The sequence below is a fragment of the Mobula hypostoma genome, chromosome 5 (assembly GCF_963921235.1).
Source record: "Mobula hypostoma chromosome 5, sMobHyp1.1, whole genome shotgun sequence".
NCBI classification, from domain to species: Eukaryota; Metazoa; Chordata; class Chondrichthyes; order Myliobatiformes; family Myliobatidae; genus Mobula; species Mobula hypostoma.
The window spans coordinates 48,979,283-49,006,951 of NC_086101.1; the positions used below are offsets into that span (position 1 = coordinate 48,979,283).

The window sequence follows — 27,669 nt, forward strand, 5'->3', positions numbered from 1 at the left end:
GTGCATGGCCAAGTGGTTAAGGCATTGGATTAATGATCTGATGGTTTGTCCTCGAGCAGGGCACTTAACCACACAATGCTCCAGTCCACCCAGCTGAAAATGGGTACCGGCAAAATGCTGGGGGTTAACCTCGCGATAGACTGGTGTCCTGGGGGGGGGGGGGGGGGAGTCTTGTACTCTCAGTGGCTTCACGCCACGGACACTAGCATAAGCACCTGATGAGCCTGTAAGGCGTGGGGGACAGACTTAAACTTTAATTTAACTCCTGTATTGATCACCACCTCGGGATTTGGCCAACGACGGGCGGTAATATGAAATGCAAACAGCAACTCTCATACTTGAGTATGCCTGTACGCCTGCATTCTCCAGAGGATGTGTCCGGATTTCATTCAGGGCAATGCTGATAGCTATCAAGCTTATCAATGTTATCACACTCTCCACAACAATAGTTCGTTAAAAGTGAGAAAAGCTTTTGTGTAACATTTGCTTATTAGTTTAATCATGATTACAGTATCTTCTGGCTTTGCGTAATTTCAAACAAATGCCCAAGTAACTCCAGTGTGCAGTTAATCACGTGATTTTTTATGAATTTGAGAATTTTGTAATGTGAAGGCCAATTTCTGGAGTCCATGTGTCTAGTCCCAGAAACAGATGATTATCAATCACACTGTCCAATATCCACTCAGTTCACCCTTTTGTCTTCTCATATTGCGCATTGTCCTCGCAGTCTGTTTGATGCACTTCCTGTTCTTAAAGTATGTTTCTTTTGCCCTTGGCTTGAATTTGAATTGCCACATTATAGCAAGGTTTTTCTTTTGGGGGGAGAGATGTCACTTAAACAGGAACTGCAGAGAGCTGCAGCAGAAAGTGAGATCCTTGTTTAGAGAAAGCTGGCAGGTAATACAGAAAACTAGTGGTCAAATTGGCTATTATTTCAGAGGGATTGGAGTATAAAAATGGGAAGTCTCGTGTTATCAACAAACTTGGACCCCCCACCCCGCAAAAAAAAAGAAACATATTATGGTAGTTCAGGGAAGGTTCACTTGGGTAATTCTGTGGTAAAGTGGGACCTTCCAGCCTTTAATTCTGGATGCACGGATTTCTGACTCCTGACCCCAGTGACCTGGTGTTGTCACCAGCCCTCCTTGACCCCTGCCATAACTCGGACTCACTGCGTGCACGGACTTTTGACCCAGGATCGGAACTCACTGACTTGGGATCACTGGTCTCCATGCCTCCTGATCAGATCTCTGGGATCGCCAGCATTGGACGCATAGTGACACAACCAGGATTCAAACTTCAGCCTAATCTCTCCATTTACAGCCCCTGACCTCTATCTTCCCCTCATCCCTGGCCTTAAACCCTAACTCAGAAAATCAGCCCTGCGAACACACAAAAACACAACTGAGTCTGAGACATGACATGGGAAGTCAGAGCAACACACACAAAATGCTGGAGGAACTCAGCAAGCCGGGCAGCATCTCTGGGGGAGAAAAGCACAGTTGACGTTTTGGGCCGAGATGCTGCCTGGCCTGCTGAGATCCTCCAGCATTTTGTGTGTGTTGCTCGGATTTTCAGCACCTGTAGATTTTCTCTTGTTTGGGATGAGAAGTTGTGAAGAAAGAAACCAGGGTCAGAGTTTCAGATCACTTGCCCTTCATCAGTTGCCTCTTCATCTGATTTAAAATCTCTACAATTGCAGTTTCTTGATAAACTTGCATTGTTCAAGTTTAACTCTTAATTTAAAAGTGTATAACACCACTGTGTTATCATCTCTTCCTCTGGTACAGCTGATTTTTCAGATTGCTTCAGAACCTTCCAAGAGTGTGTGTGTACCCTGGTTTTGGTTGAAATGATTGAGTGACAATATTTCTGAAGCTTCTCTTGAATCTAGGTACATGATATCCAAATAATTTTGTCTGCCCAGATGTTATACCTGTCATCTTATTGCAATATGTCAAATTTATCCCTCTATTCCAGGGGTTCCCAACCTGGGGTCCACAGACTCCTTGCTTAATTGTATTGGACCATGGCAAAAAAAAAGGTTGGGAACATATGGTCACCTCTCATTCTCCTGTTTTCCAAGGAATAGAGATTCAGCATGGCCGACCACTCTAACTCAAGCCCTCTTGTCCAGGCAGCATCCTCATAAATCTGTTCTACCCTCTCTCCAGCTTGACAATAACAGGGTAACCTAAACTACACAATACTGCAAGTGTGATCTTACCATTGACTTGTATAACTGCAAATTAATGTCCCTATTCCTCATATCAATGCCTTGGCTGATGAAGGCCAGCATGATAAATGCCTTTTTCACCCTCTCTACTTGGGTGATCACTTTCAGTGAACTGTGCACTTGTACTCCGAGGTGCCTCTGTCATCAGTGCCCTGCCATTCATTGTATAGGTCCTACCCTGGTCTGAATGTCCAAAATATATCAAGTCACACTTCCCTAATTAGAATCCATTTAACATTCCTCACCCCTTCTCTCAAACTGATTGAGATCTCTTTGCAATTTATTGTAACCTGCTTCACTATCAACAAATCTCCTAATTTAGTATCATCACTGTCATCAGCAAATTTGCTAATTAGGCCATGTACTTTCACATTCAAAATATTTACATAAACAGTGAATAAGAGGTCCCACTAGTGCCCCACTAGTCTCCGGCCTCCAGTCTGAGAGCTGGCCTCTACAACCTGTGTGACGGTAGTAGTGTTTCCAACATCTTGTCCATACCTCCTTGGTCCTCGCTACTGCTGCTGCAGTCTTCAGTCTCTACCTGTACAGCCAGGTGATCAGACTTCCTGAAGTGAGGGCTTGGAATAACAGTGGTGATGTAACAGTGGTCCAGTTTGTTGTTTACTCTGGTATTCCAAGTGATCTGTTGATGGTAATTGTTTAGTGATTCTTTTTTTTCCATACTGGCCTGGTTTAAAAACCCCAAAATGATGGTGAAGTCATTAGGGTGCCCTGTTTGGGGCAAGTTGATCTCATTGCTCAGATCATCTAAAGCCTGATTGACGTTGGCCTGAGGTGGAGTGGATGGCGTATGTGCTCGTTAACGGCGCTTCATTAGTTGAAGCTACCTCGCATAAAGTGAAAACTGACACGGCTGTGCCAATCTGGTATCTGCACAAAAGGTAGATTTTATTTCCTGGTCCTCCAGTTGTAATTGGTACAAGTACGGGAACAGGGTTGAGCTCATTTAAATAATGCCAGTTGAGACAATTGAACCTGACATTTCAAATGGATATTGATTTTGGCCATGACCAATGTAATACAGTACACCCTCATGTGCTAATATTTATCCTAGATTGTGTAGATAAAAATGGGAAAGACCAGTAACCGATATGGGATCAAGTCTAATGCTTCTGGTACTTGCAGGAAAATCTTATTTATTTGTTTATTTGGTGTAGTTAGTCCTGGGTATCTAGCTCTAATATCCAAATGTACATCCCAATCCTGAATATATGTAAATACTGGAACAGACAACCACAATCATGAGTTTGAAATCATCTACAAATTGGACAAGGTAGATTTCAGTCTCTTAAGGACATTAGTCAATTAGATGGTCTTTTATAGCAATCCATAGTCTTATTATCAACATTACTGTGTTTACCTTCTACTTTGTTTTCAAAGATTCAAGATACAAAAAACTTTATTGTCATTCTAACCATACATCAGCTCTGCAGGGTAGAATGAGACAGTGTTTCCCAGGAGCAGTGCAGTCATAACATAACAAACGCAACACTAAATAATAAACATAACAATAAATAGTAAAACACAACAGCCATATGTCGGTTAAAATCAAGTTATTTAATTAATTATTTAATTTAATTATTTGGATTTAGTAAGGAACCTGTTCAATAACCCATAATAGCATCAGTGGTGCTGTCTACTTTGCTTCCACAGCATTGCCTGGTGTTATGTGGCTGACCAACGAATTGATCCTTGTTTCTTCTTGTAGTATCTCTATTACAATGCAAGCCGGAGCAACTGTAAATAAAATGTCTCCTTTACAAAAGAAGACTCTGCCTTTCAAGGATCAATCTATCTGTGAATATACACAAACCTTTGTACCCTAGTCCACCTCAGTTTGCATTAACTCACCCACTTAGATCATAATGTGACTAAATGTTGACAAATGTTGACAAACAGTTGGTGATCTTATTGGAAGCCTTCTGGGAATTTACTTTCCATTGTTGTGCATAGAATATTCTGAAATTTGACACAAAACATTAATTCTGTTTCTCTTTTCACAGGTGCTACCTGACTTGAGTTTTTTCCAGCATTTTCTGTTTCCATTTCCAGCATCTGCAGTTTTTTTTGATAATTCATTTAATGTTAGTGTACAAAAGTTAGCCATTTTTGCAAGGTGTATTGGAAGTAAAAATAGAGAAGAGTAAATGGAATAAAAGTAATCATTTCTATTAATATCTAAATTGTTTTTGCAGCATTGATTGTACATTTAGATCTTCTAAACCTCCTGGTTATCTGGAACAGGGCTCCATGGACCCCTAGGTTAATGGTTAATGTTCGTGTCATAGAAAAGGTTGGGAACCCTTGATCTGGAAAAATAGAAGAGGCATAAATGCCTCATAAATGCTCGAGTTATTGAGGTTTTTGCTCCACTGATAGATCTGTTTGCGAACTGTGTTCAGTCTCCTCACCATACCTGCGTTGTTCTGACAGCCAGCAGTGGGCCTCACTTTACTGGTCTAAGCCACAGAGAAGAAGTGGAAACTTGGGGCAAAGACAAGCTGGGAAGGGAGTTTTATGGCAAAGGTGCAGGAATCAAATACAATGATCTGTTTAACAGGTAGCATTGGAGGCTTGGTGCAGTGGAAGGATCCAGTGTTATTGGAGAGGAAGATCTGGCGATGGATCTTGACTGTAGACTAAGTGCAATATAAGTGACAGCTATATCTGGATCTTTGTGTGCTGTGTATTCCTATGTGTGGTGGTTTATTTCGTATTTCAAATTCTTACATTGGAGAATAATACAAATTTGTTGAAGGATTTTGCTCGGATACAGGTACTCCTTCCAAGACAATAAGTATCATCTTTATGCCATTACTGGCCAGAATGGTGAGGTTTTGCAGGAAGCTGAGCACTTTAAAGGTGATACAACAAATGTTAAAACTTTCAAAACTACATTTATTAGAGAAATCTAACATCTTCCTGAACCACTACTTACAAAAACACCTTTAAGATCCTGGTGATCTGTGGAAAGCTCTTGATCTCAAACCTCTGCCGCCTTGTGACTATACCCAACCGTAGGGGAGGCTTCGGGAGTAAACCCGAAGGAAAAATCTGCAGCTAGAGTCTCTAAGGCAGCCCTACACTGAGTTCAATGATGACTGGCGACTCCTGCGACACTGCTGGTATCAAACTGCATCGGTCTTTGCTGTACCTTTGGATTAGAGAGAGAGCCTGCTGCACAGGAAATAGTTTCCTCTCTCTATCGTGCTGCCCTGGTTTGCTTGTATACTGGCTAGCAGATCATGTAGACAGCTGACACATAACATCAGATATGTGTTCAAACTGTGGTTTATGAATTTAAGTAGCGGAGAATTTGGTCTGAGTTAAGCTGCTACTGTGTCCTTTCTTTACCAACTAATCTTGAATAAGAGAGCAGTTTGATTGTGATACCTTCTGCAGTTGACTAGACTGTTCACTATATCCACCTTTGTTCGAAGTGTGGTTGCTTGATCAGATACTTTAGTGAACTCTTCCCCTGGCTTCTGTTGGTGTGTTCAAGGATCAAAATCGAGAGGAAAAGATTAACTCCTTTGCTATTCATTCATTGACTTGGTGGTAAAGTGAAAGTGTTGTTTTCTTTAAATTTTGGATCTCTGGAAGGGTTATTTAATCCACCATATCTGAGCCCTGAAGATCGCTTCAGATGGGGTTAGTGTGTACTTTTACCAATACACTCACTTGATCCATGGGGAAAACAAACTGTGAGCATCATGTTTGCAATTGATTTGCATTTCCTTCTGATTTATTTACCATTATGGAATTACTCTCATGTTTGTTACTGACTTGGTAAGCAGAGGTCCGGTCCACTGATTGAGAGTTAAGACTTCAAATCCTACTAGAGCTGCTGAGAAGTTTAGATTGGTAGTTTCGTTACTTCAGATGGTGGTTGTGCGACCACTGGATTGTCTTGAAAATGCATTAATTCCACTGAAGTCAAAACAGATTTGTATGGGATCATAGATCGGAAAGGTTTAGAGGGATGTAGTCCAACTCCAAGCAAATGAGACTAGCTCAGGATAGCACCTTAGCATGGATGAGTTGGGCTGAAGGGCCTGTTTTTGTGTTGCATAATTTTATGCACCAACACTCTGCTAGCTGTATACCTTGGAAATCATTATAACATGGTTGCTATTTTCATAAGATACTCCATAAGACATGGGAGCTGAATTAGGCCACCTGGCCTGTTGGGTCTGCTCTGCATTCAGTCATGGCTCGTTTTCTTTCAACCCAGGTTTGACCTCCACAGCACTCCATTCTATTTTAGTGCAGTTTGGGGTACGTACACTCAGTGGCCATTTTATTAGGTCCCACCTGTACCTAACAATGTGATCACTGAGTGTATGTTCATAGTCTTCCGCTGACCATCTGCTTCAGCGTTTAACACGTTGTGCATTCAGAGATGCCATTCTGCTGACCACTGTTGCAGACATCCCACCCTGCAAAAACTCATTTCAGGGAGGTAGCACCATCAGTTTGCGGGAGACTCCTGGAACTTCCGGGAGAGGTGGGATGTCTGCAATAGAGTAGCTCCTTAGCAGCTAGCCAGCTAGTTTAAATAACGTTAGCTATGCTAATGAATGAATGACACCTGTTAAACTCACCTCAACAATGTCTTTTACAGTCTTAACCCACCATGGGCAATAGAAAAGTCACTGTTGCAAACAGTGCAGCGAGCAACACTGTCATTATTTTTGACCCCTATTAGGCAGGGGTACTCTTTAGTGTAGTCTGGGGTGACGTACGTTTTATATTTTCTTTTTTCGGAACAGTCTGCTGTGGCGTGCTCTCTCTCTCGTGCTTGCTCTCTCTCTCCCATGCTGTTTCTCTCTCTCGCTCTCGCTCTCTCTCAAACAAAATTGATTTCCGTGATATTGCATATAATCTGCAGGCATCAGGGAGCCACTATTAATATGCGGAAGACTCCCAGAACTTTTGGGAGAGGTGGGATGTCTGCTGTTGTCAACAGTAACTCAAATAATCACGTGGCATGTTGGCTTGAACCAGTCTAGCCATTCTCCTCTGACCTCACTCATTCACAGAACTGCTTGCTGGATGTTTTTTTTAAAAAGACTATTGTGGATGAAAATCCCGGGCAATCAGCAGTTTCTGAGAAACTCAAACTGCTCTGTTTCAGGTTGATTTGAGTAAAGGATGGCCCTTTTTTTAAGCAATGACTCTTGGTTCCAGATTCTCACACAGGATGAAATATTCTTTTCATATCCACCATTGTTAAGACCCTTCAGGAGCTCCTGCTTTAAGGATTTGGCTTTTGGATAGTTATTGAAAAAATAGTCTAGAGGGAAGGAGAAGAATTACGCAAGATTTAAACCTTATTAAAAGGTCAGAGGCAAAATGTTGGTATGTATGTAATGAAGAGAATTTAGGAAGGTTTATGCACAAGAAGAACATTTCATGACTTCAGATGTAGCAAAAGGATTTGCAAAATTATTAATCACTGCAAGAATACATACTTATTGCAACACTCAGCTCAAAAACTCCATGCAATTTCCCAGCAGACCAACCCCATCAATTCTAGTCCTTTTTGTTTTCCCAGAGCTTTCATTTCTATGTGCGTTTCTTCTTTTACCATTATTCTAGGTGAGAGACAATTTACAGAGGGCAAGTGTCCTAGAAGTGTGGGAGGAAACCCATCCAGTCATGGAGAGAGCATGCATTCTCCACAGGTTCAATGCTCAACACATCACACTGCCACCTACTGGCCATTCTGTTAGGTTCTAAGTGACCTATTGCTTTTGGATTTTGTTGTGGCATTAGGATTGGACTAGTTTCTGCTGGAAGAATCAAAGTAAATCAGCCTTTGTTCTAATCCAGGGGTTCCCAACCTTTTTATGGCATGGACCCCAGGCTGGGTAACACTGCTGTAATCACATGACTGTCTAGTTCTTAACAGTAGGAATATTACCGTTTACACAATAAAATCGTCAAGACTTTCAATTTTTCACTTGTTCCCCACATTCCCTTAACTTGATTAATCACTAGTGGATTCTGGAGCCTAATATGAAAATCATCAGTGTCAGGTAGGCTTTTAAAGTGAATATTCATATTTTGGGGCTGTTGCAGAAAATGCTGCATTGATAATGAGCCAGAATAATTTGTTATAAATATACTAACAATTTTAATGAAAATATTTGGCAATATTGCTCAAAGGTTAACCAGCAATGCTATCCACTACTTCTATGATTTCATATTTTGTGGGTTAACACGGTAGCCTCTTCTGTTAAACACATATGGTTTTAAACTTTTATTTAAATTGCAAGCTGTGGGCCAGGAAGATGCTGAAATGCTTTATGACTGCATCAGTGAAGAAATGTACAGCTGTAATTTTCCCTCCTTGCATCTTTGAGGATGGAAATTGCTTGTAATTGTATCTACTATAAAGTAACCAACTTTAGTCATATCGCATGGAACATGTCGTTCTCTTCAACCCATCCATGCCATCCAAGTTTGCATACCTGAGCAGGTCCTGTTTGCCTGTGTCTGGCCCCCGTTGCTCCAAACCTTTCTTATTCTTATGCCTGTTCAAACATAGTTGTGCCCATCTCTACCACTTCCTCCGGTAGCTTATTCCACATACCCAGCACTCTGTTACTCAAGTCCCATGAAAAATTTTCCCCTCTGATTTTTAAACTTAAGCACAACAGAAGTAGTGTTAAAAAGCCTCCAAAGTGAAATGCTAACTTTGTTTCTCTTTCCACAGATGCTGACTTACCTGTACTGTTTCAGTTTTTATTTTGGGTTTTCACCATCTGTGGTCTTTCTGATTTAAAAAAAATAGTATTCACCACGTTTTAAAGTTGAGTTCTACTGTAGGATGTGGGCTTTATCTGATGTCTGAGTTGTATATCAGATAGATCACTTCGATTCTCATCCTCTGTATTTGAATCACAACATTAAAAAAAATCCACAGCTGTTCAAACATTTTCGGATTTGCTATTCATTCTGTATTCAATGCTTGTTCTCAGAACAGAACTATCTGTAAATGTTCCTGTGTTACTACTCCCAGTTGTGGATCTCCTTCACTATATTCAAAATTATTTTCATAAAATCATTCATAATATTCACTCAACTGAGATGATGCCCTCAGTATTGGGTTGATCTTTGAAAAACATTAATAGCTGTGCAGAGAAAATGTGACCGTTGTTTTAAAAAGTGAAGGTATTGGCATTGAATTCTTTAAATCTCCCTTTCGTTTGTTCAGTTTTGCCTGTCAATGTATTGTTTACTGTGTTTACAAATGATAATCCACAAGTTTCATATCTCGTCCTGACAAAGGGTCTCGGCCTGAAACGTCCACTGTACCTCTTCCTAGAGACGCTGCCTGGCCTGCTGCATTCACCAGCAATGTGTGTTGCTTGAATTTCCAGCATCTGCAGAATTCCTTGTGTTTTCATAAGCCTTGCCTGTTTGCAACTTTTTGTACTGTATTTGTTTCTATCTGACACAGTAGCACATTTTGCCTGTAATTGCTGGGAAGTCCTGTCAAATTATTCTAATGCAAAGGTGCTGATATTAAGACTACAGTACAAGATGTAGGATTAGACCATTTGCCCCACCAAGTATACTCCACTCCATCATGGCTGATCCATTTTTCCCCCTCCGCCCCAATCTCCTACCTTCTCCCCAAATCCCTTCATGCTTTGACTAATCTAGTATCTATCAACCATTAGATTAGATTATGAGGACACGCAGTCCTCTTTTATTGTCATGTAGTAATGCATGCATTAAGAAATGATACAATGTTCCTCCGGTGTGATATCACAGAAACACAAGACAGACAAAGACTGGAAAAACCATATAATTATAACATATATTTACAACAGTGCAAAGCAATACTGTAATTTGATAGAAGAGCAGACCATGGGCATGGTAAAAAAAAATCTCAAAGTCTCTCTCAAGTCCCAACATCTCACGCAGACGGTAGAAGGAAGAAAACTCTCCCTGCCATGAGCTTCCAGGCCGCAAACTTGCCAATGCAGCATCCTGGAAGTACCCGATCACAGTCCAACTCAGTCCGTCTAAAAACTTTGAGCCTCCGACACCGAGCACCATCTCTGCCGAGTGCTCCGACCCCAGCTCCGGCTGCCAGCAACAGGCAAAGCCGAGTATTTGGGACCTTCCCCTCTGGAGATTCTCGATCGCGCAGTGGCAGTGAACCGGGCATTTCAGAAGTTTCTCCAGATGTTCCTCTGTGCTTCTCACATCCATCTCCATCAAATAAGGATTGTGCACGGCCCCCTATTTAACAAATATGATATCATTTCACCATTTCACCGGAGAGGCCGCGCGTGCTGCCATCTTCTCCTCCCTCTCCTCTCATTAACGAGCAAATCTTCAGATGCTGGAAATCCAAGCAACACAAAGTGTCAGAGGAACTCGGCAGGCCAGGCAGCATCTATGGAAAAGAGCACAGTTGACATTTTGGGCTGAGCCCCTTCAGGCTGAGAAACGTCAACTGTGCTCTTTCCCATAGATGCTGCCTGCCTTGCTGAGTTCCTCCATCATTTTGTGTGTGTTGCAAGAATCTATCAACCTCTGCCTTAAATATACCTAATGACTTGGCCTCCACTACTACCTGTGGCAACAAGTTCCACAGATTCACCACTCTCTAACGGGGTGGGGGGGGGAATTATTATCTCCGTTCTAAAAGGACACCTCTCTATACTGAGTCTGTGTCCTCTGGTCTTGAACTCCCCCACCATATTCGTAAAGCAATACAGTGAGTTCACCTCTGGAACCATTTCTGGCCTATGTTGCTTACACTCAGTGGCCACTTTATTAGGTTCTTCCTAACACACCACAAGTCTGCTAGCTGTATACCTTGGGAACCATTACAACATAGTATATCTATTAAAGTGGCCACTGAGTGTATTGTATAGTAGCCTGGTTATCACTGCCCTCGATTTTGCTATGCTTTCTCCACAAGCTTCATATGCTTCCACTCTGAAAATATTTTCCATTATGGTGGCCTATGCAAATCATCGTTCCATCCTTTTACCCTAATACATTGGCATAATTTGGCTTCACTTCCGTAATAACAAATGGGTTGGTAGAAATTGAATGGGTCAAGCAATATCTCTGTCACGGAAAGGGATTGTTTATGTTTTGGTTTGAAGCTCTGCATCAGGTCCTGACTGTTCCTTCCACCCATCCCACAGATGCTGCTCACCCCATTCAGTTGCTCCAGCAGGTTATTGCTCTAGATTCCAGCATCTGGAGTCTCCTTTTCTGTGGTGGTGTTAATGCTTCTCATCTTTGCCTATCTTTTTAACCTTTGATGATTTTCTTTGATTCCTTATTTCCTTTTGTAGGTGATGTCAAAGTCCCTCCATAGACATTGACTTGCAGTGAGAACAAAGTTGTTGGAACCTGAGTCCCCATTCAGAAACTGCAATAAACCTGCTCTGGTATAAAATTTAAATCTCATCCAAACCTGACTCCAACTGTGACTCTACCGTGGCCCATCTGAACCCCATTACTTGTTTGTTTTTCTTACCTGACTTGCTGCTGTGGGCAATGACCAGCGCACTATATATCAATGGTTGATTAAGAACTGAGGATGTATTGGATAAGACCAACCTGAATCCTGACTCGGATACCCTGCCTGGCCAGCACAGGTCACGAATGGTTTTCAGATTATAAACTCACCTGACAGCACCCTGCTACCAACAGTCGATGCCTGTTGGGCTCAATTCAGGTGAGCCTGCTCTGGATTTCACCTTCACCTCAAATGGGGAATCACCTCCTTATCAATGCCCTGACCTATAATCAGATGCCACTTCATTAGGTACACCTCATTAATGCAAATATCTAATCAGCCCGTCACGTGGCAACAAGCCAATGCATAAAAGCATTCAGACATGGACCAGAGGTCGTTTGTTGTTCAGACCAAATATCAGAATGGGAAAGAAATGTGATCCAGGCAACTTTGACTGTGGAATAAAATTTGGTGCCAGACAGGGTGGTTTGATTATCTCAAATTGCTGATCATCTGGGATTTTCATGCATAATAATCTCTAGACCAGGGGTTCCCAAAGTTTTTGTATGCCATGGACCCTTGCCATGAACCGAAGGATCTGAGGACCCCAGGTTGGGAACCCCTGCTCAAGAGTTTTACAGAGAATGGTGCAAAAAATACGAAAAAAAAAGTCCAGTGAGTGGCAGTTCTGTGGGCAAAAATGCCTTGTTAATGAGAGAGTTCAGAGGAGAATAGCCAGACTGTTTCAAGATGACAAGACAACTGTAACTTGAGTAACCACGTGTTACGACAGTGGTGTGCAGAAGAGCATCTCTGAATGCGCAACACGTTGAACCTTAAAGTGGATGGGCTACAACAGTTGGGGATAACATCAGGTTCTACTCCTGTACCTAATAAAGTTACCACTGAATGTTTGGTGGTTTAGCCAACAAAATCAAATCTCCAAGCAGAAGTTCTTTGCCTGGAATCAAATTTGCTTTCAATCCCTTACAAGTAATTTTATCTGTCCAGCACCTCTTTAGAAAGAAGGAAAATGAACATGTGCACTGAATACCCCTGGCTGACAGGGCTTCAGATCCACTGCTGGGAAGTGAGAGTAGGTTGGTGAGTTACGTCAATGAGCACAGAAACAATGGACAAAAGTGTCTTGCTATGTAATAAATATCCTATGATTTTAAACATTGATGAAACATTTGAATTCTGAACAACATTTTAATTCCAATTCCCGTGCCAACATGTTGGTCTATGGCCTCTTGTGCCAAGATAAGGCCTCCCTCAGGGTGGAGGAGCAATACTTTATGTTCCGTCTAGGTAGCCTCCAACCTGATGGCATGAATATCGATTTCTCCTTCTGGTAAACAAATTCCCCTCCACCACCTCTTCCTCTGTTCCCCAGTCTGACCTTAACCTCTCCTGACTGGCCTATTATTATCCCTTTGTTCCCTCCTTCTTCCCTTTCTCCTATGGTCCACTCCCCTCTCCGATCAAATTCCTTCCTCTCCAGCCCTTGACCTTTCCCCACCCACCTGGCTTCACCTATCACCTTCCAGCTAGCCTCCTTCCCATTCCCCACATTTTTATTCAGGTGTCATCCCTCTTCTCAGTCCTGAAGAAGGGTCTTGGCCTGAAATGGGAACTGTTTATTGATGTCCTTAGATGCTGCCTGATCTGCCAAGTTCCTTCAGCATTTTGTGTGTTGCTTTTATTTTACTACATCTGTGCGATAATTTAGTATAACTATCTCCTCCTTCCTTTTCAGGCTGGTTAACAAAATAAAGCCTGGTGTCAATAAGAAGATCAACCGCCTGTCTACACCTATAGCTGGTTTGGTAAGTTTGTGTTCGGGGCATTTGAAAGTAAAATCAAGTAGTAGATTTTCTTAAATTTTTTTATCATTTTCATTTTATTTCACAAGATTAGTAAAGAATAGTGGCGTCTTTCTCTTCCCACTCGTATAAGGCAAGTTTATTTGTATAGCACTTTTTTAAGCACAAGGCAGTTCAAAGTGATGTAAAAAATCTAACATCAAATTTCAGACTATATACAAGAGAATAAAATCACACAAAAATTGGATATGATAAATAGAAGTTACAGTGCAGGAGATTCTAATTAAAAGCTACAGCAAAACAAGAAAATTTTAAGCCTCAATTTAGAAGAGCTTAAAGTTGGGGCAGATCATCTAGAAGGTTATTCCAGATATGTGGAGCATAGTAACTAAAAGCGGCCTCATGTTTAGTTTTGACCCTGGGGACTGTGAGCAGACACACCTCAGATGACCTGAGAGCTCGGGAAGGTTCATAATGCAGCAAGAGATCAGATGTTTTTTGGCCCTAGAACATGCAGTGCTTTATAAGCCAGTGGTAATATTTTAAAGTCAGTCCTCTGGGCAGGAAGCCACTGTAGCAATCTGAGAACTGGAGTGATGAATTCCACTTTCCTGGTTTCAGTGAGGACTCTAGCAGCAGTGTTCTGAATGAGCTGCAGCAGTCTGAGGGATTTTTTTTACAGAGACCTGTGAAATTGCTATTACAGTAGTCAAGCCTACTAAAAATGCATGGACAAGTTTTTCTAGATCTTCCTGAGACATAAGCCCTTTAACTCTCACTATATTTTTAAGATGGTAGTAGGCTGACTTTGTAATTGTCTTAATGTGGCTGTTTAAGTCAGAGTCCAACACAACGCCGAGGTTTCTGGCTTGGTTTGTGGTCTGTAGCATCAGGAATTCCAAGTGAGCACTGTCTTTTAATCACAAACACGAGGAGATCTGCAGATGCTGGAAATTCAAGCAACACACACAAGATGCTGGTGGAATGCAGCAGGCCAGGCAGCATCTATAGGAAGAAGTACAGTCATCGTTTCGGGCCGAGACCCTTGACACGACTAACTGAATTTCATGACGAAGGGTCTGGGCCCGAAACGTTGACTGTACTTACTGTAGATGCTGCCTGGCCTGCTGTGTTCCACCAGCATTTTGTGTGTGTTACTGTCTTTTAATCATTCTTTTTTGGCACCAAAAACAATTGATTTCAGTTTTCTTTGTTTCACTGGAGGAAATTTTGGCTCACCCAATCAGTGATTTGTTCAATAGTTTCTTTGGTGATTGTATGGGACCATAGTCACTTGATGACACTTATTTAAATCTGAGTGTCATCCACATAATTAAGATAAGATTTTGTTGCATGATTTGCGCTGGAGGGAGAATATGTTTGTTAAACAGAAGAGACCCTAGTATGGACCGTTGAGGCACTCTGCATATCATTTTTGTTCGGTCAGATATGTAGCTACCAGTCGATACAGAATAGTCCTTCTCCTGTAAATAAATATGTTTTAAGTCACTGTAGGACTCTACCGGAAATTCTTACCCTATTTTCCAGTCTGTCCAGTAATATGCCATGGTCAACTGTGTCAAAAGCTGCACTGAGATCCAGTAAAACTAAAATTGAAATTTTATCATCATCATCATCATGGTTTAAGCGATGTCATTTAAAACCTTAACCAGAACAGTCTCAGTGATATGGTGTTGTAGAAATCCAGAAAACATCCATACAGTTGCTTAGTGCCAAAAAGCTTATAAGTTGCTGATAATCAACCTTTTCAATGATTTCACTTAAACATGGTAAGTTTGATATAGGCCTGCAGTTATTAATTACTGAGGCATCTAGTTTTTTTTAAAGAGGCTTAATAACTGCAGTTTTTAGGGCTTTTGGGAAGCAGCCTGATGGAAGAGAAGTGTGGACTATTTTCAGAATGTCTGGTGCCATGCAATTAAAAACATTTGTACAAAAGGTTGTAGGCAGAATGTCAAGGGAACAGAAGGAGGACTTCAGGTGTAGCACAATTTCTTTTAAAGTTTCACAGTCAATAGGTTTGAATTGTATCACAGCTAAGTTAGTTGTGAGTGAGTGAAAGGATGGCACTGACTTCTGACCTGATGCAGAGACACTGACAGCATGTCTACTGAATTTTGTCAGTTAAAAAGAACGCAAGGTTGTTACATGACTTGGTAGATAGAAGTTTAGTTCCTACTGATATAGGAGGATGTGTGAGCCTACCAACTGCAGCAAATAAGGCATGTGTATTCTTGCTGTTCGTGTTTGTATCTGAGAAGGACTGCCTTGCACAGCTCAACTCTAAATTATAGATGCAAAAAGTTTATTTCTAGATATAATGGACCTGAATTTTGTGTTCAGCTTTTCAACACTTCTTTTGGAGTTTAACCAGCGAGGTGTTTCTCCATGGTTCTTTTTTTCTTCCCAGAAACTACCTTTACATTTTTGGGGAGGGGGATTGTATCAATGATGTGTGTAACTTTAGAGTTGAGATGGTCTACAAGATCATTGACAGAGGCTGGAGAGAGGGCAGGTGTGGGGAAAAGAGGCTTATGTGAATAATGGTGTTTTCCATGACATGCTGTTTGTTGATTACTCCTGTTTGAGTGCTAGTGGATAGAGACATATTAACCTAAAAGAAAACACAGAAATGATCAGAAAGAACAACAGTGGTTACCACAACCTGAAGTATAAAGACCTTTGGAAATGAGAAGGTCAGGGGTGTGACCCTTGCTGTGGGTGGGCCCTGTCACGTGCTGTGACAATCTATAGGATGTTGAACAGTTCATTAGCACTACTGCCCTTGGGGTTCTCAACATGAATATTAAAACCACCAACAATGACTACCCACAGTCAATGCGATAGACAGTAGTTCAACGAAGTCATCAAAAAAAATAGGTTGCACAATGTCTTGGTGGCTTGTATAAGTCAGAAGGACAGTGAAAATGTGACAAAGAAGGTGTGGCTAGTGTGGGCTCTAGGCATTTACAGTTGGGTGTAGACATTGTTCTTTGAATTTATCATCACATTTCTAACACTCCCATCTAAACCTTTGTGTTGAATTATCTCTGAGGAATGTGTGGCAGTTTCTCCGCCCAGTTACAAGAGATACCAGCAGCTTGTAACTATCAACAAAAGAGATTCCTAATTGCAATATTCTAGATTTTGTCTCAATGGTAACATGTTAGAGCTTAACAAACCAGGAAATGTTGTTATTGTAAGACTGCCTTTGTGCTTTGGAGCCTATAATTATTTTCTTTATTTATGCTAAAATGGCATGCAATATGATTTTAATTTAGTTTTAAAATATTTTTTATTTGGCTTGTGCCTTTCTGAACTCTTCACATATCACGTCTCTCAGCTTTCACAGCCTCGGGGAACATTCTTAGTCCCTATGGACTGTTCTTTTATTCACTTCCAGAACAGCTACAGTTTGCTCAGAGATTTCCTGGTTCTGTCCCATTAAGCTGAATTTCAGGATAAATTACCATCTTCAGGGGATGATCACTGAAAGAGATGCAGCTTTTATTTGTAATAATAGATTATTTAGGTGTGAACATTAAGATAATTAAGCTAATGTTACTGGAACAAGCATTGACCTCAGCAGTGTGTAAGAATCTGCTGATGAAGTTTAACGTACCTTATCAAATAAGTTCCTGTAACTTTCTTTTATTGTTTTTGGACAGTAAATCTTCCAAACCACAGCGCACATTGCCATAGAAATTATTGGAATGATGTCCAAAATGAAGATCTTCATCCCTGATATTGCTTGTGCAGAATCAGAACATTAAACAAGTCCTAATATTTTTAGCTGTCTTTGGGTGTGAAACGTTAGCCGGAGTGCTAGGGAATTGAACTTCCCCTGCTTGAGGCATCCAGCATCAATCAAGCCCTTTCTTGTCAGGTGTTGATGCAGAATTGTGATGTGAGGGCATTTTCTGCAAAGGTAGACTTCAATTTTGGCCAAAAGTACTCTCTTATGTACCTGATCCATTTCTTCATTCCCTTGAAGGCAAACTATTGGAACAATGGTTTGAAACTGTTGTATACCTTTTTAATATGTTGTTGTGGGCACCTACCTGAAACAAATAAAAACTTAACATGAAGATCCCAGGCTGTTTATTTCTGCTTGTGGAAACATGGTATAAAGTTGCAGTGCAGTGACGAATGCTGTTCATGTCACTAAACTCATCTTTGTGGCTTCTGTGCAATGCTGCGGACATGGTTCCACTTCTGCCTGCACTATGTCATTCTAGGATATAGCGTAAAAGTGTTGCAAGAGTGCGATGTGAATGTTGATATCAATTTTAACAAATTCACCACCAACACCAGTGGAAAAGATGACCTGGCCTTGGTTCCTGATGCTTATTTTCATCCATCCTGTGATGACCATTCTACATCTGTCTACGATAGGGCTGCACGTTAGCATAGTGGTTAGCACAACACTTTACAGCATCAGCGCCCCAGGTTCGATTTCCGCTCCTGCCTGTAAGGAGTTTGTATGTTTTCCATGTGACCTCTTGGGTTTCTGCTGGGTGCTCTGCTTTCTTCCCACAGTCTAAAGGCACACAGCTGGGTAGGTTAATTGGTCATTGTAGATTAGGCTGGAATTAAATTGGGGTTTGCTGAGTGGCACAGCTCCAAGGGCCAGAAGGGCCTATTCTGTGCTGTATCTCTATAAATAGGTAGCAGGACTAAACAGTGCAACAATACTAAAACGGGATTTCAAAAAGTTTCCTGCAGTGACCGTCATGTGGATTGAAATGAAATAGATTTAATCTCATGGTCAAAATGTTTGAACACTTTGAAGATTCTCTAATTCACTGATTAGCTTTGCACCTTGTTTTCTTCTGCTGTTTTACAAAGCAATTGTGGAGGAAGAAATTGGTGCAGTCGCCAAGAGTGGAAAGTAGAGGAAACTGGTCTATATTAGCTTTACTTGAGTCATTGCAGTTTGGAATATAGGCACTTGATCCAGTTGATTTTTTTTTGGCTTTGAGAATGAAGTTCTAGCCTTAACTCATTAAATGAAACAGTCATGTAAAAAGGATTTTCATTGTTTCCCTTTGCAGGGTATTGAGGTCAATGTTTTAAGTATGGCATTAAAGGGTGAGTTATCACAGCAGTAAAATCAATTCGGGAAATAATTGTGTCATGTCTGGATCTGGAGGTTTGTGAAGACTAAAGCAGGAGAATATAATGGTTTAGCATCTCCTTCCTGTGTTCGGCTGCACTATCCTGGACATGGTCCACCACCTGCTCTCCCTGCCCACCTGTACCAAACCCAGAGGATGAGCTTAATCTCCTCATCCTAAAGGTGGGTAGAGAGGGAGAACCGGCTTCAACAGGCAAGTTGGCCATGTGTGGTGTATCTGGGGTCAGGTTTTCTGTTTTCTTCCCCAGTGATGACCTTTAACGGACCACTACCAAAGAATTTGTAAACCATGGTTGGGGATATTTAAAAAAAAATTCATATATGTATGAATAATTTTAACATTAAAATTATTTAAAATATTGAGTTTAGTGAAAAGTACATTTAAAAACCAATGCTAATTGAAGAGAATTGTGTGCAATTATAGTCATCCCACTGTGGGGAAGGTGTGGAGATTTTGGATAGGATGCTGCCTAGATTAGAGGATATGAACTTTTAAGGAGAGTTTGGGCAAATGGGTTGCTTTTCCTTGAAGTGTTGGAGGCTGAGTGGAGACCAGAAAGGACGTTTAAATGATTACAAGAGGCATTGATAGGGCAGACAAAATCTTTTACACAGAGTAGAAATGTCAAAATAGTGCATGTAAGGTGAGGGGAGTAAAGTTTAAAGATGTGGGGCAGAGAGTGGTAGGTGCTTGGAGTTTTGTTACCAGGGATGGTTAATGGTGGAAGCGGATACCAAAGTGTTTTGTAAGAGCCTCTTCGAGGGACTGATCAGTAGGTAGGAAATGAGGGATGTGGTTCATGTGGACTTGGTTTAACTCAGCATCGTGTTTGGTGCAGACCTTGTGGGCTCATGGGCCTGTCCCTGTCCTGTACTGTTCTATATTCTTTATTTATCGAGGTACAGTGTAGAATAGGCCATTCTGGCCCTTCAAGGCTCACTGCCCAACAACCCTCAGTTTATCCCTATCCTAAGCACGGGACAGTTTACAGTAACCAATTAACCTACCAACCGGTACGTCTTTGGACTCTGGGAAGAAACGGGAGTACCCAGAGCAAACCCACGCAGTCACAAGGAAAATGTACAGACAACGGCGGGAGTTGAACCCAGGTCGCTGGTACTGTAAAGCATTATGCTAACTACTACGCAACTGCGCTGTCCCAATATTAATCAAGAACATAAAATCATGAAAGCAAATAAGAAAAGTACTCAGCGACACTTGCATTTTTCTCTGGTGATGACCCCATTCAATGCTTTGTTGCAAGACTTGATGGCGAGCCTGTGTTCTGGCAGCCAAGCCAATCATCAGATTTGTTGGGTGGAAATATGAGAGGAGGAAATTTGAGACGTACTGAGCTGCAAATGGCTGATGGTTGGTGACTCTCTTGGAAATCAGAAGGTGATCTGGAACCTCGCTACATCTCAACCAAAGTGGGAATGAATTTATAATTCTGGTGCAAGTGGTATAAGGTTGTGTGGTTGCAACATCAGTAGCTTGCAGAAAGGTTGCTGTAGATGTACTTAAAGATTAGCTTTATTTGTCACATTTACATTGAAACATAGAGTGAAACGCATTGTGTCAAATCAGATCAGCGAGGATTGCGCTGAGGAGACTGTGAGTGTTACCATGCCTCTGGTGCCAACACAGCATACCCTCAACCCACGTGTCTTTGGAATGTGGAAGGAAACTGGGACACCCAGAAGAAACCCACGTGGTCACGGGGAGAATGTACAAACTCTTTACACAGAGTGGCCAGAATTGAACCCTGATCTTATAACTGGTGCTGCAATAGTGTCAGGCTGACTACTACACCACCATGTTGCCCACTTTACCTGCCTTGAGTGTGTTCTTAAAAAAAAGCTTGCCTTTGTTTGACCCTTTTTGAACAGCTTTTAATCCACAGCTGTTGAATGCCAGGAAATCATTACAAATCTTAATGTTCATAAAATTGTAAGAATATTGTCAAAACTACCATTTGTAACCTTGCCGTTGGCTGGTTAGTTTTCACATTTCCTACATTACAGTAGTGCCATTGCTTTTTTTAAAAAAAAGTATTTCATCTCCTACGTTCGACACCGAGATACCCTAATGTTGTTAAAGGCTGTATGTAAATAAAAATCTTTGTTGGCGATGACCATGATTGTTGAAACATTTGTTCAGTGCTTGAACATGTATAAATTTTCTACGTGCATGAAATTTTCCTACATTTGACATTTAATTTTCTTTTGAATGGATACAAAGCAATCTTTTTTTTAAAGTTTGAAGTTTGCTAGTGTGATTTGCAAACATTCAAGTTCCCTTGACGTTCTTGACAAAAGCTTGTTTCATTTCTAGTAACTTGAGTTTTGGGGTCATGGCTCTGCCTCGGTAATAAAACACCTTGTGGTTACACAACACTGCTTTAAGGAGCATATCACTTGACCTGCCCCAGGAAATCCTCTGGTGAACAAGAGCTGTAGAGATCTATCACTTCCATCTCAGTCTTTGCTGATGCAACTTTCTCACCTTTTGAGATGTGATTGCTCACATTACCCAAACAGAGCCCCTTGAACTTGACAAATTCTGTCCATTTTACCAATTTTTTGGTATATTTATCGGTCTTGCACAGAAATTTTCAGAGTTTAGAGGAATTTGTTTTTCTTTTGAATAAAATGTGTTTGTTTTTGAGTTCATTTTCCATACCTCCTTTGATGTTACCTGCTTCCCCAAAGAATTCTTCTCTAGATTATTGTATTGTAACCCCTGACAACTCCTGCAGGTAATGCTGGAAGCCCTCCAGCGGGTCAGCAGAAACAGTACTTCTGTTCTGTTCAAGTTCTTCTTAAACTTTTCATCATGTGCTGGTGCTGCTATTTTCAGAAGTACCAAACTTTCTTTTGCCCTTGTTATTAGTTTCAATTGTGTTCTCACTTTCTCATCATTTGCATCTTGACTTCTCCCTTGGCATTGTGATGGAATTGGGTTCGCAGTCCGCAAAGCCCTAAACTCGGAAGGAGATTTTAAGCCCTATTGGATACAGGTACCCTCGCCATAGGGAAGGTATACTGTATCAAACTGCACTGCAAAGACTAGCTTACTTCCTGTCTGGTCTCTGTGGCAAGGTCTATCTACCAATACCAACTACTTGAGTGGTGATATGTCAAGTTGACAAACACAGTTAATTTACTTTTAATGTTACACATTTAAATTTAGACAAATGGTTCTTCGCACAAATTTAGAACTCAGAGGATTTCTGATTTATGAAAGATTTCCAAAAGATTTGTGATTTACAAGGGATTTCTGAACACAGGCACACTCTTTACAAACTAAAAGAATATATCAATGAGTGCTGAGGGGTGAGTTGTCTGTTGCAGAAACTGAAGGTTGAAGAATGAGTGCTAGGTCTCTTTTCTGTCACCCCGTCTTTGTGATTCTCCTTGCCATTCTTAACAATCTCAACTATTTATACTGTTTTGCTACTAGTTGACATTATGTTCATGTGATGATTTTCAAATACATTTGCTGGGACAAAGTAGTTCACACAGATGGTCTTAAAGCTTCTGGGGACAGAGATCCTAGACACCCAAAATTAATGCTGTGAGAGCTGTCTCAAAGTACACAAATATTCTAACTACTGATTGATCAACTATACCTGTGACCATGTTTGTTGTGTTAGGTGACAAAATGAATCTGGTCTGCAAACTTCCTTGAACTCAGTCACAATGGTGTAAGTAACTTGGGCAGTATTGTGTGGTTTGATAACCCCATTGTCTTGTGGTGATTACACTTGGGTTTACAAAACTCCAACTTAAATTCAAGGAACAGCATGCATATGTTAAAACACTTAGAAATTAATGTTGAACTCACCAATTTCAGGTAATGCATATTTTTGTTCCTGACTCTTTCCACAGATGTTGTTCTGTAGCATCATTAATGTACTTTAAAATTTAAAGTCTCCGGCTGCTGTGTTTTTAAAAGTAATTATTACTTTGGCAAAGCTGGTCTGTCACATACTTCTCTCTTCTTTCCACTGCTCCTTTTTTTTTGCAACTTAAAACACATACGTATTTGCTTTTTTGCTTCCATTCTGATGAAGGATTCTTGACCTGAAATATTGATTCTATTTCTCTCCTGCCTGAGTCGAGTGCTTCCAGTCTTTTATGCTTTTGCTTCTGATTTTGTTTGAGTTTTGTGCTGCTCCCCTGTTGAACCTCATTTGAACCACCTTTGGGTTTTGCAAATATGAGAAGCAATTAGTCTTAACCATCTTGAAGAGTATTGTGCACCAGTGCAACATAGCAAGCATTAAATTGGAGAACTTTTTCATATTGGAAAATTGCTCGTATTATTCAGAGAGCAAAGCAAGAGTAGATCTGTTTATAAAGTTAAACTTTTTTTTGTTAGATCCCTCAAACTCATTCTTCTTGTCCTCTTTGGTTAAGAAATGGTTTTCAAGAATTGAAGAATGGGAAGAACAAAGAATCTGGAATATTGTGCCTGGAGCGGTGGGAGGAGCAAATTCAGGAGATACTTTCACAAGGGAATTGTTACAAATCTGTAGGTGGGTGTGTGGTGAATGACAGGGCTGTCAGCAAAGATCTGGGAGGTGGGACCACTTGGATACCTCTTGCAAAGAACTGACACAGATATGTTGGAATGGGTTGAATGTTCTACTCTGACATTGTATGATTCAATAAGCAATCCAGATTCTATCTGTAGTTTGGATTACTTCATTCTGAGGGGAAAAAGCCTTAAGGTATGACAAACTCTGCTGTTGTGTTATTAGTACTAAAGTATCATATGTGGGTAGGTTTGGGCAGAAGGTGATGTTTCTATTTGGAAGGCAGTGAATGCTACATGATGGCATTCTGCCCAATACCAAGTAGGATGCTGCTTACTGAAAAGGAGAAGGTCAGATGGCTAAATGACCAAAATAAAAATGATCATACAAGCAGTATGGCTTGATGATAATCTGGCAGCTGCTGAATTTAAAACTCTCTTATAACGCTACTGCATCATTTACTGGAAATGAAAGCAAGGTGCTAGAAATAATCTGAAAGTGTTTCAACACTTCAGGAGATCAAATGTTGTTTCATATTTTGGATCAAGGCTTTTCTCTATCTCTTGATTTAATCCCACATTCTACAGCCAGCACTAAATGTTCCAGTCTGTAGTATAATGGTGATAAATAACCATATTGCATTCAGGAATTCAAGAATAAATTGTTAACCTCACTTATGGCAATAAACGGGTCATTAATGTACTAAGGTGATTTCTTGTGTATCTTGTATACTTCACGTTTAATGAATTCAGAAAAGATCCACACTTCACACAGACTTAAAAAGAATCTTGACAGGTCAATAGGGAGATGAATGTAATAACTTCATGCAGTTGAAATGTGATACATTTTGGAAGGATCAAGTAAGTATTTATAAATGTCTCAATTCTAGCACTGCTCTGAGAAGCTCAACACTATCCAAGCCAAAGGAGCCCACCCAAGTGGCATCTTATCTACCAGCCAAGAGCATTCATTCCCTTCACTCCTAGTGCACAGAGGCTGCTGTATGCATCGTCTGTAAAATATATAGAGTTACCTGCATAGGCAACTGCAGTGGTATTTCCCAGGATCACATCCTCTGCTACCATGAAGGTGGTGATACTATGGGAATTGCCAATTCCAGATATTGTGGCTTCCAGGGTAAACGGTAGCATGGCGAAAATCATCGCAGTTCTTCTTTCTCTCCTCCCCGCAAAGTCCTGGAATGCATTACCCAGCAGCTATGTACTGGCAGCTTCTGTAAAATTTATTATCTTCAAGACGGAACCTTGGCGCCAACTTGCCTAAGGGAGTTAGGGATGGGCAGTGAATGCTGGCCTTATCATTGATGCCAAGATTTTAAGAAAATTCGAGACCTACAGGAAACGTCCATGATGATAAAAGTTTGAGAAAGAGACTGACAGAGGAATGTGGCAGAAAATGTTATATTAAACTTCTATTACTACTGTTCAGCTGAAGTATTACATCAATTTTGGTCCTGGCGAGGGTGTGGAAAGAATTAAATAGAATAGTCCTGGGGTGCGGTGATGAACGCCAGAAAAAAACCAGAGATTGTATTTTGTAGAGCAGAGTTTAGGATCAGATTTGATATCGCTGACATTTATTAAAGTCCAAGACTAAGGGAAACTGTTTCTATTGGTAGAATATCTAAGAACCTGGAGAAGATAAAGTATTTGATGAAAGAACCAGGGGGGAGATATGGGGAAAATCTTCACATGAGGAATAGATTCTGTCTGGAATTCAGGCTTGCAAGAGTGAAAGAACTGTTTTAAACATGAAATTTAATTGCTCAAATGTGATTTTGAAAGGGAACTGTATGGATAACTGAGGGAGAATGACTTAAATGCTGCTGAATGGTACTGACTAGATTATTGCAAAGAACTGATAGAACCTGGTTGGGATAAGTGGCCTACTGTCACTTCATGATGATTCCCTGATTTTACTTGCACAATACTACAGGATGATTCAGAACTACATTTTGTGAATGGGTGGAATTTTAATTAAGCCAATTAGTTTTTATTTTGCTAATCAAGCATGCTGCTCATATTTTTGACTTTTAAGAAGCTTGGCCTTTAATCATTAACTTCAACAGGCAGAATTTAAGATTCTGGAAGGGAAAAAAACAACAGGAGGTGATGTTCATTGGGCTTTGGGCTAAAGAAATAAAGTTTGGTCATGTACAGCAGTAGGTAAGCCGAGAGGAGAGAACAATAAAATTTTGTTGAGGTATCAGTAGATTAACTGAACCTGAAAAGTGCTTGAGAAAAGATTCCAATTAAAACCTCACAGTAAATGGCAAACAGTTTAAAAGAAGAAGTCCAAAAGACTTAATATTTCAGAATCGGTTTTATTATCACTGACATGTGTCATGAAAGTTGTTTTGTGGCAGCAGTACAGTGCAATGCATAAAAGACTAAGTTACAATAACGTAGAAAAAAAAATAAATTGTGCAAAAAGAGCAAATTAGTGAGGTAAACTCGAGGAATTCTGCAGATGCTGGAAATTCAAGCAACACACATCAAAGTTGCTGGTGAACGCAGCAGGCCAGGCAGCATCTCTAGGAAGAGGTACAGTCGACGTTTCGGCCCGAGACCCTTTGTCAGGACTAACTGAAGGAAGAGCTAGTAAGAGATTTGAAAGTGGGAGGGGGAGATCCAAAATGATAGGAGAAGACAGGAGGGGGAGGGATGGAGCCAAGAGCTGGACAGGTGATTGGCAAAAGGGATATGAGAGGATCATGGGACAGGAGGCCCAGGGAGACGGAAAAGGGGGAGGGGGGGAAGAAAGCAGGATCTCCCAGTGGCCACACATTTTAATTCCACATCCCATTCCCATTCTGACATGTCTATCCACGGTCTCCTCTACTGTAAAGATGAAGCCACACACAGGTTGGAGGAACAATACCTTATATTCCGTCTGGGTAGCCTCCAACCTGATGGCATGAACATTGACTTCTCAAACTTCCGCTAATGCCCCACCTTCTCCTCGTACCCCATCCTTTTTATATACACACATTCTTTTTCTCTCTCTTTTTTCTCCCTCTGTCCCTCTCACTATACCCCTTGCCCATCCTCTGGGTTCTCTCTCCCCCGCTCCCCCCTTCTCCCTGGGCCTCCTGTCCCATGATCCTCTCATATCTCTTTTGCCAATCAACTGTCCAGCTCTTGGCTCCATCCCTCCCCCCTCCTGTCGTCTCGTCAAATTAGTGAGGTGGTGTTCATGGTGGTAAAGGGGCAGAAACTCTGAAATGTTGAGTGTACGTCTTTAGGTGCCTGTGTCTCATCTCTGAGGTGATGGCTCAGTAAGGTGACAGTCATCATTAAGGTCCTCCACCAACCAAGCCATGTCCTCTTCCTGCTGGTATGAGACTTCTCTTGCCTGAAGGTAGCTGTGATGTGATGGGATGACCCAGATGCTGGGGATGTTGGGTGATTAAAGTTGCCTTCTTGAAATTGTCCCTCCTGTGAACAGAACTTGTAAGGATAGAACTCAATACTTACGGGGCTTAACAAGCCCCGAGCACAGCTACGTATAGAGGAGTGATTAATTTTAGGTTTGATCAGGAAACTGACATTTCAGGAAGACAGTTATCTTGGATTATTGTGGAACAGGAGAAGGCTACAGAGAAAATAACAGAAAATGCTGTTCAAACATTGATTTTACTGGCTAAGTAGTGCCACAAAAGCAATCTCTCTCTCAATGTCATTGAAGGAGCTGGTTATTGACTTCAGGGCAGGAAAACCAGAGGTCCCTGAGCCAGTCCACATTAGGAGATCAGAGATGGGAGAGGGTCAGCAGCTTTAATGTCCTGGGTGTTATCATTTCAGAGGATCTGTTCTGGGCTCAGCATACAAGTGCAATTACAAAGAAAACATGACAGCGCTTCTACTTCCGTAGAAGTTTGTGAAGGTTCGGCTTGACATCTAATACCTCGACAAACATCTGTGTACTTAGAATTAATTTTTTCTTGTATTTACAGTTTGTCTTTTGCACATTGGTTGTTTGTCCGTCCTGTTGGATGTGGTCTGTCTTTAACTCTATTATGATTTTTTGGATTTTCTGAGTACGCTGCAAAAGAAAAATCTCGGGGTTGTATATGGTGACATATATGTACTTCGATAATAAATTTACTTTGAATTTTGATTTTCTTTACGACAGGGAAAACAAGTTGGTGAGATCTGAAACCTTCCATGAGAATGTTAAAACCTTAGCAAGGAATGTGGCATTATTTTTCAAGATTTAAATTACAAAAGAATGAACAAGGGTTTCTTTCCTTTGAAATCAGAAACTTGAGGGATGTTTTGTGCAAATGTTCAGGATATAAAGAGCTACTGGAGAGAGCTATTGGTATTGGATGGAGAAATTGTGCTTAAGAAACACAAAGCCTA

At 40.9% G+C, this 27,669-nt stretch overlaps 1 protein-coding gene across 3 annotated transcripts in view; it reads left to right on the forward strand.

The window, feature by feature from the left end:
- Positions 1-27,669, forward strand: part of lmo7a (LIM domain 7a) — a 232,457-nt gene that overhangs the window by 60,280 nt on the left and 144,508 nt on the right. For all 3 annotated transcript variants that reach the window (XM_063048465.1, XM_063048466.1, XM_063048467.1), the window contains exon 4: positions 13,519-13,588. In XM_063048465.1, coding sequence (XP_062904535.1) covers positions 13,519-13,588 — 70 coding nt within the window. The remainder of the gene's footprint in view (positions 1-13,518; positions 13,589-27,669) is intronic.